The following is a 16359-nucleotide window of genomic DNA, read 5'->3' on the forward strand; positions in this document are numbered from 1 at the left end:
AGTTAATATGTAATTAGGGAAAAGCACACACTTCCAATCTGTCCATTATCCAGCAAGTTTAGTTCTAACTCTTAAGCCTCAGGTGCCCTGCTGACATAAATGGATTGAGTCGTCTTCTCCTTTGGTGACATGAAAACCTTTTATTTAAAACAGTGGGGTGTGGAAAGAAAGCAAACAGAAGGAAAAGGGTAGTTATTATGTTTTTGCCCGATCCGCACCTTGCTCCATAGACCTTCATCTTGGTGCCGACTGGGAACACATTTCCTCTCTTTGCCTGCCAGACCCCAGCGTCATTCATGTGGGCGGGAGAAGGTGATGGTAACGGGAGGTGGGGTAAAACGCCAAGTATTATGCATCTTTCAGCATAATCTTTCCATTGTAGTCTCACTAGATTCCCTTGCTCTGCATTTTCAGGGAATGCAAATAACTCGGTGTACTTTGTAGGCTATTGAACTCCAAATAGCAACTCTCTGTAGCCTCATTTGTGTCTTGGACTCATGCATGGGGTGGGGAAAATGGGGCATCCTGTTGAACAGATGGAGGCCCACGGGACTCTTTTCTGGGCCTAGACCTCTAGCCCCACTGAGTTCTTTCCTGGTGCATTATAAATGTCTAGAACCCCCTTCAGAAGGATGGGGAGATCTGGCACTCCCTTGACCCAGTTCTTCACTTTCCAGTGTGTTTGCTTTGCCTTTAGTCCCCTTCCAAAGGTAGAGGTGATGTGGCCACATTGCACCTGGGGATTTCTCATCTTCCTTCTGAGCCCTGGTTGTGCTGCTCCAAGCTGGGTATCAAAATTCCTTGTTTAAAATTTCTCCCCAGTACAATTTTGTTACCAGGAATGTGGATGTGTGAATAGTGAACACAAACAGTGGGCCCATTTTGGATTACTCTGCATGGAGGTCCCCAGAAATGGCAGGAGAAATCCCAGTGGCCGGAAACCCCATTGCATCTCCTGGCAGGCCCTGGACACCCATGAGGAAGTTTCACTGCCCACTGCGTATTCCTCCAGATTCTCATTGAGCCCAGATTCCTGGCTGGAATGCTGATGGCCTTGCTTGTTTTCAGACCTGTGGTTTGGGGAGGGAAGTGGGGTGAGTTTATGGAAAGAACTAGGCCTTTACACTGAACACTGACTATGCTACAACTAACTCAGTGACTTTGGAAGTTAGGTAACTTCAGTGAACTTCTGTCTGTGAAAGTGTGGGTCATAATACTTAACCGACTGGTGGTTTTGAGGAATGAGTCGAGGTGATACATATAAAACAAGCTGCCCTGCTGAGATGTCTCTGTACAGAGTAGCTTTTTAAAAAATAGTGCCGTGGAACCTAGGACTTAGGATCCCATGGACAGGTTTGTTTCATTATATGCATCTTTGGTCTTTTTTCTTTTCTTTTTGCATTTAGAATATTTTCTATTTTTATTCAATAGATTCCAGTTAAGTAGGTTTCTATTGTACTTGTGACACTTAATGCCGGGATAAACTCCAAAGTGTGTATGACTTTTTTCTGTTTTAAGTGGATTTGAAATTGCCCATTTACAAAACCCTTTCAAGACTCCTTGGCTGAGACTGTCCTAGGAGAAATTATTTTTGCAGCAGTGTTTTGGAGGCAGTACACTCAGCTGGGCACAGCAGAAGGTTGGGGAGCTCAGTTACATTCCTGGACCACTTCCTGGCCCCACTGCCTGCCTGCCTTTCCCTTCTCTTTTATCTTGACTCATGAGCTGCTGGCTCCTGGCCTCCCTAGTTCCCCTTTCTGACCTTCCCCAGGGCAGCCTGGAGGGATCGCTGCCCTCCTCCACAGAGGATGCCCTCAGGAAGCCAGCAGTGACAGTCTGAGAGGTTATTTGTGCAGGAAGTCTCTTGCATTTTCATGCTTGAGAACCACTTTCAAAGTCTCTCTGTTGAGTTTGGCATATTTTCAGTGTGGCCAACTTCTTCATCTGTGGAATGGGGATAAAATGCCCAGCCTCATGGGCTGGGCACCCCCAATTCCAGAGCCATGTAAGAGGTAATAATGTCCTAAGGGGGAAAGAGTTGCTGGTGGCAGATGGGTTGGGCAGAATCCTGGCACAGAGCAACATGCTAAAGGATCTGAGATGTTGTTCTTCAGTACATACACTGCTTAGCCCAGGCTTCCTAACAAGGCTTAGTCTTGGACTTCCTCTCTCTGTGAGTACCTGGTATACCCTCAAGGTCCTCAGGGACACACTCTGGTGTTATTACAGACCTTACACTGTGTCATCTGAGTCCCAGGGTCTGGTGTCATTGAGGAGATTGGCTCCTCTGCTTCAGACCTCTGGGTGGACTTGCATGTTCTTAAATCACATCTCTTTAAGCCAATTCCCACTCCCCAAACCTATAGCCTGTCGAGGTTGCCGGCAGCATCAGAAAACTTAGGTAAAGGGGGTGACGGCCGTGCCCACCACTTATCCATGTGCTATGTTCATTTCTTTTGGCTTTTCTCTTGATGTGGGTGCCTAGGATGGGTTTGACATCATCTTATTCTGCTGTCTTCCCTGTTCCCAGCATTGTGCACTTGGCATAGAATCCACCCATATCCACCCCCGCCCCTCACCCCTCTTTCTGAGCTTTTTGTGCTTATTTTTTCCTCTTCTGTTTCTAGAGTGGTTCTGTGTTGGATTTGGGGGTTAACATCAGTTGCTTAAAATAAAAGGTTTGTCACCCAACATCCTTGACACATAGTATGACGTTAATTTTACTTTGTTAAAAAAATGATTTTTGCCCTGAGATTGGTGCTCCTTCTGGGCATGGAAGGGGTTAGCGCCTGACACGCAGCAGGAGGGGGGCAAGGCAACTCCGTGGGTGTCCCTCCCAGAGTCCACCTCCGACGCCTGGGGCCCCCTGGGCCCGCACTCCGCGCTGGAGGGTGGTGAAGAGCCATCAGCTTAGACTCCCGTCCTAACCCTCTCTTCTCCCTGTCACCCCCTTCCCCCCACCCTTTCTCCTCGCAAGGTTCTGCCACCCTTCACCACTGGCAGCAGTTGGCCCAGCCTCACCTCGGGGGCATTCTGGACCCCCGGCCTGGTGTGGTCACCAAGGGCTTCAGGACGCTGGATGTTGACCTGGACGAAGTGTACTGCCTTAACGACTTTGAAGAAGACGACACAGGTGACCACATTTCCCTCCCGGGCCTAGCTACCTCCACGCCAGTTCAGCACCCAGAGACCTCAGGTGAGAGGTCCCGAGCACGTGTGACTGTCTCAGGCAGCAGAAGTTCCCCAAGCCGGCCTCAGGCTTTCCCCGAGGAGATGCAGGAGCCGCCAGCGGCCGAGGAGGAGGAGGAGGGGTCTGGTGAGGGCACCGCCATCAGTCCTGTGAACCTGGCACCTCTACCGGAGGCAGAGTTCCAGGCCATTCTCACTTGCGTTCCGAGCACCATCCGTAGTGGCTCTCTGTCTGTAGCTTCTGCTCGTCTGTGTGGGTGATGATGAAAGCATCACCATCGTGGGGTTCCGTTTTTTAATAGAGTCTGATGCCTCCTTTTGTAACAAATGGGTGCGGCTCCTTGCCCATCTTGGAGGTGCATGGCCCAGCAGGCTCTTGAAGGGGAGCAGGAAAGGCTGCTAAAAAGAAGTGGATTATTGCCCCATCATTCCCCCCCCAATCCCGAACATCAGCTCCCCATTTCTGTTCTGGGTTGCTTCCTATGTCTAAGGGGCAGCTTCTCGAGTCCTCTGATGACCTCCAAACTGAGCTGAGCTGGGCAATTTTGGGCAATTTTGAGTGCTGGAATGTTCAGAAGGTTAATGAAAGACTCTGTTACCTGCATAATACATTAAAATTGGAAGCCCAGAAAGTGTTCAGGATTTCAGACAGCACTTCAGAGATCAGCCTGTTCATTTCCTAACTGTAGTGAAGATATGTGTGTTTTCATTCCAGCTTATACATGTGTTCAAAGTGGATTTTTTAAAAGTGCTTTAGCAATTCTCCTTAATCCAGCAAACCCTAAGAGGATGTCAGTAAGCTTTTCTAGAGAGAGAACTCTAGATGAATCTGGAAAAGAGCCTGCCTGATCTCTGTGTTCTTCCCGCCCACTTCTCCCACCCGCCCCCCCATATTAAATTTATGACCATGAGTTTGCAGAATTACACATCCTAGAGGTCACTGGGATGCAAGGCTTTGTGCTCGGGGCCCTGGGATCACAGGATCACATAGGTTACTATTTACCCAGACTTCCTGGACCTCCTCATTGCTTGGGCTGAGGGGGAGAGACCCAGATAAAGAAGAATTAACCCAATGTCATCTTCCTAATGACATTTCCAAGTCACCAGGTTTGAGAAGAGCACATTCATCTTTGTGACTGACAATTTTCATTCATGGAAGGTACAATACTCCGCATATAGTACAGAGCAGTTGAGAGCTGAGGTTCATGGTGGTGTCTCCCATCCCCTGGGTAAGTTCACACACTTGTGGCCAAGGGACTCTTTTTTAAATGTTTTTTCCTTTGACATAAACTTTAGGTATCACCAAGTAAAAAATATTGTTTAACACCTAGGTTTATTTTTATTTTTTAGCCATTAAGTTACCAGATTCAGCTTGCAAGGGAATGAAAATGCTTATTATTTAGGATCTTCTCACAAAGAGGAAACCAGCTTAGGTATTGTTACCTCCTTTTGTCATCAGCATCAGTGCCCTTCTGGAAGGCAGACAGTGGTTCAAGAGACACTGTGTCTGCTGATTTTGTGACTGAAGCTGCAGGCATTGTGTTAAGTGTGGTGACCCCTCCCTGCAGTCCAACAGGTGAAATAGAAGTGGATGCTGTAAGTTTAAAGAAGCACAATTAGGTTCATCTTTGAAAAATTGTAGAGAAGGGATAACGCTTATCAAATCAGCTAAGAATATCCCTCTGAGGACAGCAGGGGCAAGGGGACCAGGTCTGAGGAGCTAAGTCCTGACCACTTTCCTAACCACACACAGAGGCATATCTTGCTTCTTACCTCCTTCCTCAAACCTGGAACAAATCCATCCTAACAACTCTTGAGAAGAGCACACAAACCTCCAGTGGAAACTGTAGAGGGGTCACATTGGAAGTGTGTGGCGCAAAAAGAACTAGATAGATTGCTAAAGGGAATTTAGAGAGGGTCTGATCATCTAGACAAGGGTTCTTCTGAGATTGTTTTCTGAGTAAGATGTGTCAGAAGTTCTGTGCAGAGGGAAAGGCATGGCCAGTGATTTGGCTTTTTTTCCTCTGTGGGGAATGACGGGACCATTCTGATCTTGGACTGTAAGAAGCTCGTCACTTGACGCGACTCATCCCAGGGTCCTGAGTGACATTAAGCACATAGTCGTGAAGTTGTGGGCGGACGGACAAGCCTCCACGGGGAGGCCCGGGGCGTCCTCTGTCTTGGGGTTTGTACTCAGGCTGGCCTGCTCTCTGCCTTGGTCTCCCCTTTCCTGTTGCCAAACAGCGCAATTCCAGGAGCTTCCATCTGCCTGGGAAGACTTAGTAGGGAGAACCTTTGAAGACAGAAGGTGATTAGCCTTTCTTTTCTAACAACTGGCATTATGGGAGGAAATTGAGAAAACTTATATATTAGGCAGTTTTGTCTAGAGCCTGCTCTCTCATGGAGAAAACATTTTGAGTACTGAAAAATATTTATTAATATATTTTAATGTATTATTGTATTATTATTTGATTTTTATAATTCCATGTCTTTAAAAAGGATGAATCCTTGTTATATTTGTAAATAATTTAGATGATTAAAATGGATTATGAAAAACAATTTTTAGATGATTAGTTTTACTTTATTTCAGTAATGTATTTTGTTTTAATTCATAGAGAAAGTGTACTTTTTTTTTTTTTTTGAGAAAGTGTACTTTTATCAGAAATAATCTTGTGCTGTCAGTGTTTCGAATTTTCGATATTTATGTGTAGTGAAGAGCCTGCATGTGGTAAAGGTTTAAGATTAGAGTTTAAAATCACACAGTTAGGTCAGGAGATGGTTGGTGGTTTGGAGGGACAGTCCAGTTGAATTACCTGGATGCCTTGATTTTTAAAGGGAAGACAGAGGCAGGATTAAAGCAACATAGAAGAAAGTAAAGGTCAGCTTATTTAATACTCATACACATGGAGACCATTTCCAGTAGGAGAAATGTCCTAAAACAGACTCCTACACGTCCTGGCAGCCTGCCTGGCAATGCTTCTGCCGTAGAGCTGTGTTATCTTTGGGGCTGAGGTCCTAAAGTAAGTGTTGAAAGCAAAAATCTCATTTGGTCAAAAATACCCTTGGAAATCCCTGAAGGTGCAGCTCTTCAGCCCCCCAGAAGCAAAAGCCAAGAACCAGCTTCCTTTGTAGCTTTCTTATTTGTGACATAGGTACAGGCTCTGCTCAGGCAAGTTACTTGCCTGAGCAAGTAACTCAGTAACGTCCAAAAAAAGCAGACGATAAAGGAACTGAGTATCACCCCAGCCTCCTCTGGAGCAGGGGCTGGTATGAACAAAGCCTCCAGTGGGCATTCTCTCACAGTCCCACTGGGGAAGCAGGACCCAAAGGGGCTTGTGAGGGAACGTCGGCCGTGGAGACCTGAAGAATCTGGAAGGAAAAGTCTGGTACATTCAATTCACAGACCATTGTGTCTGGGAATGTTCCTTCTTGTCTCCACCTAGAGAGCTGAGAAGTTCCCACTGCGGCCAGACGTTTCGACCTCGCTCTGGTGTGTAGCAGTACAGGAATTTGGTCATGGTGGACAGAGCCAGGATCTGCTCACACCCCTGTATTAGGAGATGTTAAGGAAGTTCTGGGCTCTTGCATCAAAGTGTATGCTACACCACAGCAAAACAGGTCGGCGCAGCCTGAAGTGGAAAAATGAATGAAGAATTGCTTTTTTGACTTGTCTCAAACAGCATGGAGTCAACCCTACTTAAAATTTCCAGAACAAGCCTGCTCTCTAGAAACGCTTTCTCTAGGAACCTCATCTCTGAAAACTATAGGGGGGTGCTCCAGTGCTGGGAGGGGCACCCACATGGACTGTTGAGTGGGTATTTGCACTCAGCCTTTTCTAAAGTGAAGGGCCCTTGAGGGAGCACGTGGGTGGGAACTGAGTTTCAGGTTTTTTGTCCAGTTGTACCACCTGGTGATGCCCTAGAGAAGTGCACCCTTGAACTGGCTCCAGGAGCACCAGCTGGATGATGAACTTGGGGCAACTTAGCCAGGCCAGCTCCCCGCACATGTCGGTGGTTGCAGACAAGAAGGACAGACAAGAAGGCAAGAGGGCACAGGATCCAGCTCTGTTGGCATGTTAGGACTCCAAAGAGATTTTTACATTTGCACTTTTGACTTTTTAACAGCATTCCAAAAAGTCACTTTATCTCCTGAAGATACTCCAGAAGCCACTTGAAAGAATTTCCGGTTCTGTCTGCCACGCCATGAGATTATTCCTCTGTTCAGTCACTCTTTAGATGAAACAGAGGGTAGACAATGTGGTGCCGTGGGTCAACTAAACTTTTCATTTTTTTAAGTTTTGCAGGAACCAAAAGTTGTACAGAATCCAGAATAAGATCTTGTGATGTGGTTTTCAGTCTCTGTGCTAGAAACCTTCCTGGAACCAATGGGCTGAATGTCTGCATTGGGGACTCATGGGTCTTTCAAACTGTAGATGGGGGCTGTGTAGAAGAAATGCTTAAGAAGCAGAGAAAAAGAGTTACAGGCCAATGTTAAGCCTGGTACTAAGGGTTTTCAAATGTCATCTTGTAACACTGTGTAGTTTAAAATAACTTTTATCTTATTTTTAAAAAAGAAAAGATAAAAACTGGTTCTGCTCTATCTGAAACTGCCCTTGTTTCCCTACTCCTCAGAGAAAAACACCTGTTAAAACTGCATTAGTCCCAAACAGCATTTATGTTAATGATGAAGCACAGGGCAAACAAAGGTTTATGGAGTTTTTCCCACATGGACTCATCACAGAACTTTTTTTTCCCCAGAAAAATTCATGCAGAGACAATCTTGAATAATCAAGGATTAATTAAGTATAAAAGTTCCCTTTGATAGATTAGGATTTTGTACCAGTTTCAGAACCTGGAGGAGGAAGAACAAAGAAAAATAATAAAGGATTAGGGGCTTGGGGGAGGACAGGGGGAGAAATGCAAGTTCATTCCTAAATAAAATACTTGATGAAAGTATTTGTCAGTGTTTGTACTTCTAGCTCACAACACTGCGGTCCTCCAATCAGACTGAGAAAAAGAAGGAGGATTTAAGTAGGAAGTCAGAGCATTAAATCCAGGAAACCCCGTCCTTGGAGGCCTCATGTGAACAGCACAAGGTGAACTCACAGCACCGAAGGCAGGGCTTTGGGGTGCAGTAGGGCCTGGGCCCTCTCCCTGAGCCCCTGCTCCCTGCCCTAAAGACTCTTAGCACCTCCTGCTTTGGGAATTTGCTCTCTCCTGTACACAGAACTGTAGGAATCGGCCCCTAACGGCTCTGTGGCAACTCACTCTGTCTGTGTTGTATCCCAAGGAAGGGAGATGCTGCAGCGGCCTGGCGGGCAGTGGTGACTCAGAGAGCTGGCGGGTCCAGGCGTCCCAGTGGTATTGCAGAGGGGCTGAACCTCTGGCTTTGGCACTTTTGATCCTTGTTGATTTACCTCGGTCTTCTCAAGCTATCCCATCGCTTCTGGGGAATGATGACCTCTGAATTTTAGCAGCCTTTTCCTATTCCCAAAACCCATTTGCCTAAGATGGGTTTTGCTTCTGCTGATGCAATGGTGTCTAAAATGTCCATCTCACACTAGCTGTTGCGATTGAAGATCCAATACGTAATGGGGTGGAGGAGGAGGTGAACGTGTGTGACCTTTTGATTTGATATTCTGGCCATGTGTTTAAATGGAGTATGCTTCTAAGTTTAAATCCAGCCTTGCTTTTGTTTGTTTTTTTTAAAAAAATGTTCTCTCTCTTATAACTGTTCTGTCCTAATTCTACTTACTGCATTTTTCTTTCCTTCCTCCCAAATAACCCATCATGCCTGTTATTTGGGATGCTTTTCTCAGGTTTTCTGTTGCTTTTGTTTCTAGACTTTATTGCAATCAGAGAATCGTGATTGGTTGGTTGCCTTTTCTTCATAGCTTCTTCCCTTTTTATTTTGCTCACAGTCATTTCTCAGCTATCTGAGTTCCTAAACCACTACTTTTTTGATTGAGAAACAAAGATGCATAAAGGCTATTTTTACATGTTTTTCCCACACCGCTCCTGCTTTGCCTGGAGCTCCTTGAGGCTGAGAGTTTGCTCTTGTGGCTGTGATGCTGGCTGCCATACCAGGGGCTACCAGAGCCTTCCTTGACACACAGAGATGACTTGGACCACAGTCATCAGGGCAAACCAGTCTTGCATAGCTCCTGAGTCACTGCCACCATTTTTGTGCTTTGGCTTTGTCCTGCCTGCCTTCAATTTGCGTGTCTCCAATATTTTTTTTTAATTTCATCTAGTTTCTTGTTTTTCCTTTTTCTTTTTTTAAAGACACAGTCACCTGTGTGTGGATCTGTAGGTTTGGGGCACCGATCTCTTCTGGTTTGTTTTCCTTTTTGTCAAATCCAAGAGAAAACTTGCCATAAACAGCTAGAAGATTCTAGTTCCAGACTTTTGAATCTTCAGCGTGCTCATGGCCTCCAATATCCTAATAATTTTTCTCCCAGGAGGTCTCTGGGGGCTGAGAGGCTGCAGGGGTGGAGTTGATGGGGAGGGGGGAATGATCCTAGACCTCACTACGCATGCTATTGGGAGCAACATCTTTTTTTTTTCCTTTTATTTTAATTTTTTCCTTTTACATTTGAGTTGTGAATGAGGATGACCTCTACAATCATGATGTCTCCTGTAGACTGTCTTCCTACTTCTCACCTGCGGTTTTCTGATGCATGGTCCTAAAGCTTCTGTGATTTACTTTGCTCCAGATCCTAGTCTTCAGCTGCCTTAACAACTCTTTGGAGCTTTCAAAGGAAATAAGTTGAGGACAACTTAATCATTTTCATCAGAAACCAGACATCCTAGAAATGGCAAGAAAGCAGCTCAGGGGGACTGGTGCTGCTTACAGTGCTGTGTGCCAGCCCAGCCCTGGCAGAGAGCCTGGGCCCTGGGACTCTTGCCAGCCGCGTTGTTGCTGAGGCAGCTGAGGCTCCATCTCCCTCCCTGCCGACCACAGATAGGCAGTAGTGGAGCCAGCTTCCTCAAGCCCCTTTTTGTGTCAACTGAAAAGGGAGCCCATGAGCCTTGCGCTGTGCATCTCCCTGCCCTGCACCTCTCCCCTCCCCTTGGCAGAGCTTGGCACCTATCTGCCAGTGAAAAGAAAAGTAAAGCAACAAAAGAAGGAAGCCGGTTCAGATCTCTGAGGAGGGAACCCAAATTTACCCCCAAGGGCCCTTTGGCCCTTCAAACTGGATCCACTACTGGCCAAAGAACGCTGATGGGAAACCCTGTCTGGATTGGGTTGGAAGCTGGAATTCGATGCTCTGCATTCCAGTGCTCAAAAGTGTGGTTGTTTTTGAGGGACCACCTTCGACCCAGAACATTCGCGTTTCACCTTCCTCGCCCAGATCCAGTTTACAAGGTAGCTCATCGCTTCTTGCATCTGTCGAGGGCCATGCGGGACTCTGACTTTTCTCGTGGGTGTACTTGGATGCAAGGACTATATCTTGTTCCTCCCCTCCCCCCAATTTAGCCCACCACCCTGGGAAGTGCATGTCACAGACCAACTCCACCTTCACCTTCACCACCTGTCGCATCCTGCATCCTTCAGACGAGCTCACGCGGGTCACACCAAGGTAAGGGACCCAGCCGCGGGGTGGGCAGGGTGGGGTGAGGTGGGAGCGCTCCCTGCGAGACTTAATGTCAAGGAAAGCTGAAGTAGAAAGAGGGTTGTTCAAAACCAACTCCAGCCAGTGGAAGCATCTCTCACCTGTTCAAGTCCCATCTTTTTTTTTGAATCAAGACCCCTATTGATTCAGATCCAGCACAGAATAGAGAGACCTGGACCCACTTTAAGTTGCCTTCTTATTGGCCATGAAAGATTCTTAGGCCCCACCTCAACCAGCTGAAGTTCAGGGCACTACCGCAGGCCCTAAGGCCAAGTCTGTTGGCTTTTTGCCTCAAAATTTCCCAGTAGAACATGTTCTTTCACAGAATGGAGTTACTGAACCCTGTGGTAGCCCTTATGCCTCTGGAAATAGCCCCAGGAACCATGCGTGCATCACAGCCACACTGTAACAACTGAAATGATAAAACTTGAACAGAACCGCATGCTTGGTGTGGTCCATTTCCCTCGGGTGCCTCCAAGAAGTGATAGAAGTTGGCACCATCTGACGAGAGGACTTGTGTGACCTTGGTGGGGTCAGGGGAAGGGTCTGTTTGGCTAGATTTCAGACCTCCCAGAGCTTCTGGTGAAAGGGAAAACGGTCTCCCCCAACTTGGTGGTGTGACCCCCCTCAACCATTTTCTCTGTGGTGCGAGGTGCTAGGGTGAGTGGAAAGTATCTCACAGGAGGGAGGTGAGCTGGGCCAGCTCGGAGGGAGCAGCCACCCCAAGGAGCACCTTCAACTATGAATGATTCTCCGCAGGTCATGTGAGGAGGACGACGAAGCAACCCCAGGCCCTGTTGAGCTGAGAGCAGATGTAGGGCAGAGAGTGAGCCCACGGGCAAGGCAGGGGGTGAGCACACCGCCAGCAGGGCCCGCCTGGCAGGGCCCTGTGAAGGAGCTGTGTGTGCACGTGTGGCCGCCACTAACCCGCAACGTGGGCGTGGATGTGTCTCTGTGGTTGTGCCTGGCTAATTCGGCCTTGACAGCAGATACCCCTAACCTGTCTAAACACCCCAGTCAAGCCAAGTGCCAACACTAATACAGGTCTAACCAAGGTTCTTACCGGAAGGGGATTTCTAAGTTTTAGCTTGTCTCCATCTCCCTTCCTGCCTCTGGAGAACCTGGCTTCCCCATCCCCCAGCTCTATGTTTGAAGAGATTGTGTTGAAAACCAGTGGACAGAGCTTCCCCTGGGAGAGGCTGGTGCCTCGGCACTCCTCTGATGGTAGCTGTAAGACTCAACACTGCAGCCCTGCCGTCTTCTAAGTCCTTATGGCCTCATCAGGGATAAAAAACCTGAGAAGTAAGTAGCAGGAGAAAGCTTTTGCCTGAGTTTGAAAGAATGACAGCCTGAAACAAAAATGGAAAAGCTCTCTAGAAGTGGTTCTGTGACCAAGTACAGATTTTTTTCACCCTGGATTGCTTATAAGTTTTTTTTTTTTTTCTATATAGATCAGTTTTGTAGGAATCCACCCGTGCCTTTTGAAGACTACCCTTTTAAGCTTCAGGATCTGCTGTGTTCTAATCCTGTGTTCCTCTGAGTGCTCCCCACCCACCAGCATCCCCACTCCCGAGTTTGTGTGAGTGCAGGAATTTGAGGAAATTGGTAGAGACAGAGCGCCTGTCTGCTGCAGGGCTTCCTCTCTTATCTTTGGGGTCACTCAGACTTGGGTTCAAATCCAGGATCTTCCACTGAGTAGCTGAGTGTAATGTTGAGTAAGTCACCTAATCTGAGCCTAATTTCCTCACTTGTAAAGGCAACAATTGTACTCACCCTCTAGGTCTGAGAGAAGGGAATCATGTGCAGCTTCCTGTTAATGTAAACCAGCCCCCCAATTTTCAGAGACTCCATGGCCTCTACAGATGAGAGGGAGGATCAGACATGAAAAGAGGCATCCAGGGAGCCTGGGTTGGAGGAGTCCCCTCAGTATGTCCCAGGCCTGCCCTGCACCCCTGCAGGAGGCTGGCCCGGACCCTTTCCTTGGTTCTCCTGGGCATTTTCTGATCAATGACCTGTTGTGTTTTCTTATCAGCCTTAACTCGGCCCCGACTCCGGCTTGTGGCAGTGCCAGCCACTTGAAATCAACACCAGTGGCCACGCCATGCACTCCCCGGAGGCTGAGCCTGGCCGAATCCTTCACTAACGTCCGTGAGTCCACGACCACCATGAGCACGTCCCTGGGGCTGGTGTGGCTGCTGAAGGAGCGGGGCATTTCTGCAGCTGTGTATGACCCCCAGAGCTGGGACAGGGCCGGTCGGGGCACACTTCTGCACTCCTATACTCCCAGGATGGCCGTGATCCCCTCCACACCACCCAACTCACCTATGCAGACGCCCACATCTTCTCCACCTTCCTTCGAGTTCAAGTGCACAAGCCCTCCCTACGACAACTTCCTGGCTTCCAAGCCAGCCAGCTCCATCCTGAGGGAGGTGAGGGAGAAGAAGGCGGTCCGGAGCAGTGAAAGCCAGACCGACGTGTCTGTCTCCAACCTCAACCTCGTGGACAAAGTCAGGAGGTTTGGCGTGGCCAAAGTGGTGAACTCAGGGCGAGCCCACGTCCCCGCCTTGACTGAGGACCAGGGACCTCTTCTCTGTGGGCCCCCAGGCCCTGCGCAGGCCCTCGTCCCCAGAGGCCTGGTACCCGAAGGCCTGCCCCTCGGATGCCCCACCGTCACGAGTGCCATCGGTGGGCTCCAGCTCAACAGTGGCATCCGACGAAACCGCAGCTTCCCCACCATGGTGGGGTCCAGCATGCAGATGAAAGCCCCTGTGACACTCACCTCGGGCATCTTGATGGGTGCTAAGCTCCCCAAACAAACTAGCTTACGGTGAGGCTGGGGAGAGGCCCTTCCCCCTAGAGGAGACCAGGCTGGCTCCCGCCTCCCTCTCCTCCCCCTGCCCTGCGCACGCTCCCTCTGCCCTCCTCTGTCCATCCCCTCCTGAGCTAGACAAATCAACCTCGTGCCTAATGGGGGCAGAGTGGAGACTCTGTAAAATGTGTACATAGGACTTGGAGACCTGTATCCACCCTGCCCTTCCTTCAGATCCTGCAGGAAGCGCCCCCGCACCGACATCACTCTCTTGAGGACCTAGCCTATGCTGGCGGGCGGGGGCAGGAGCAGCCGGGTGTCTTTCCTTCTTTCCTTTGAGAAGCACTGAAACCCCCAAGTGTGTTCTTATCCCATGGATAGGAAACCAGTGAATTTGTGGCTGCCTGCCAGAGCCACACATCCTGAGCTATCAGGTGGCACAGTGGTTCTGCCACCCCAGCGTCACTGGGCATCTCGCCTCTCCTGCCCCGTAGGAGCGTAAGGGGCCTCCGTCCACAGCCACGTGCAGTTGCCGTAGCTTTCATGATGGAAGAGTTGTTCTTTCTTTCTGGGGTCCCAGCTTTTTTAAGACCTTAACTGCTTGGCCCCAACGGACGGTTGCTTCTTTTTTTGACCTGTGACTTTTTCTTCTCATGCCTTCGATGCGAAGTCATCCTTCCATGTTTTGTAATCCACTGTCAGGCCAGATATCTGACCTGAAAGAGAATGTATTTACACTCCTGCTGCACCATTTGGCAGCCCCTGTGTGTTCGTGTGATTTACTTTTTCCATGTTTTTTTTTTTTTTTTAATATATGCAGGGAAGTAATGGTACTAGATGGGAAGTCGCAGTAAAATGTTCTCTCTATGGTTCTGTGACACCAAAATACAAGTTTCAGACACACCAAGCAGCTAGTGAGATAGCAGCTTATTTCTGGGACCCAGTGTCACAGCCAATTGATTAAGACCAGACCCAACGTGACTTTAACAATAGGACCTTAAGGAAAAGGGGTCGGGGGAAAGGTGGTGAATGAAACTTGTCAACAGTGGAAGAGTAGAAACACGGCCAAAGGTAACACCAAACTGGTTCACAGAGAAGCAAGGCTTTGGTGGTCCGCTGGTTCTGGTCTTTACTCTAGACCCGAGACCCTTGAGCGTATTCTCACATCTGTGGTCTTCTGTTGCAGCCATTCGATACCCTCACGTTTTGCCCTCTTGTTTCAGAAGAGAGTGGTCCCAGAAAAGCCCTTCATGTCCTTGTGCCACTTTTTATCTTTAAGAAAAGGTAGAGGTGTTATGAGAACCATGAACAAACAGGGAGCCTGGTCCCATCGCTGTCATCCACTAAGTTTCAAACTTTTATTTATTATTTGTGTGTGCTGTATTTTAAACAAACATTCTCTGTCCTATCCAACTTGGTCACAGTGTGTCTGTGGCTTTCCAGTCCAAGCAGATCATTTATTTATTCTGATCTGGGGACTGCACATCACGGTGCTCTGTGGCCATTTGTTCTAGATGTTTATGGAAGGATAACATCATATGCAAGTAAAATCATCGTTTTGCACCCCCATTTCCCTTTTCTTCCACCCCCTTGGCAAAAGATGTATCCTTCAATTGAGTGAGTGTGAACTTTTGTCCACAGAAGATACTTTGAGAAAGTTCCCAGGAGCAAGCTTCAGTCCCATGATTTCAGACTATTTATTCTCTGAACACGAGGGTGTTGGTTAATTATGTTTTCAACCCTCCTCTCTGTGGTATGTGTGCACTCACTGCACGGAACTTATATCTTTTTATTTGAATGTATTTTAAAGCAGTAGGTAGAATAAAAAAGGAATATGAAAACCATGGATGGAATGGACCATTTTATGTATTCAGAGAGAGGAGCCACCCATCACCACAAAGGAAATACCCATGTAAAATTCAGCAATTCAGAGGTTGCAATATTTAGTATAGTTAATAAATGATCAACATTGTGCAACCACTACCAAAAAGTGTGTTGTAATGCATCCAAAATCAACAATAAAATTTTATTTGCTGATGAGTACCAATAAAATAAGTTCAAATGATGGAAACCACACTGCTACTGATTTGTATTTTGTTCTTTTCATTGAGGAGTTGATCTCTGAAAGACATGAGGGATTCAGCTCTTGGGGGAACTTAAATGAAAGACATATACTTTTGTTGTATCCCACCTTTCTTATAAGGTAATACTCCCCCTTAGATAAACTTCCAGTCAGAGCTGGAAGCACGCTCTTACTTTTCAGGGCTGTATACTACTCTTCCATGTGCACATGCCCACTGTGAATACATACACACCCCTGTGAACCTTTAAGTTAATTCTAAACTTTCACGGTAACAACACTGAGATGAGAAAAATATCACATATATGCAATTTTCCACATACATGAACTTACCTATAGGATAAATTCCCAAATAGATGTTGTCATATTACCTTCCATTGGAATTGGTTGAGATTTAAAAACCAATGACGGTGGAGGATCACTAGACGGAGAAGAAAATGGCAAAACTTACTGCCACTTTAATGTGTGGAAGCAATGACGTAACACAAGCAAGCATAGTGTTGGTGGTTTCAGTGGCATGGATTTCAATGAAGTGCTACCATTTAGTAGTGGTGTGACCTTGGGTAAGTCACTTCTCTTTGGGTCCTCCATTTTTTTTACCTGTAAATGGGAAATCCCTTAGGTTACTGACCTGAGGAAATATATTTTGAACATCTATGATGGACC

At 47.4% G+C, this 16359-nt stretch overlaps 1 protein-coding gene across 11 annotated transcripts in view; it reads left to right on the plus strand.

The window, feature by feature from the left end:
• TRAK1 (trafficking kinesin protein 1) overlaps positions 1–15687 on the plus strand; it is a 99880-nt gene extending 84193 nt beyond the window's left edge. For 4 of the 11 annotated variants that reach the window (XM_020872443.2, XM_020872435.2, XM_020872439.2 and 1 more), the window contains 3 exons: positions 2978–3316; positions 10669–10771; positions 12837–15687. In XM_020872443.2, coding sequence (XP_020728102.1) covers positions 2978–3316; positions 10669–10771; positions 12837–13635 — 1241 coding nt within the window. In that variant the 3' untranslated portion in view covers positions 13636–15687. Of the gene's footprint in view, positions 1–2977; positions 5749–10668; positions 10772–11563; positions 12211–12836 lie in introns of those variants that run through there. The other 7 variants (XM_020872436.2, XM_020872440.2, XM_070455492.1 and 4 more) reach the window with 4 other exon arrangements.
• Positions 15688–16359: the final 672 nt, after the last annotated feature.

This window comes from Odocoileus virginianus, chromosome 26 (genome assembly GCF_023699985.2).
Source record: "Odocoileus virginianus isolate 20LAN1187 ecotype Illinois chromosome 26, Ovbor_1.2, whole genome shotgun sequence".
Lineage (NCBI taxonomy): Eukaryota > Metazoa > Chordata > Mammalia > Artiodactyla > Cervidae > Odocoileus > Odocoileus virginianus.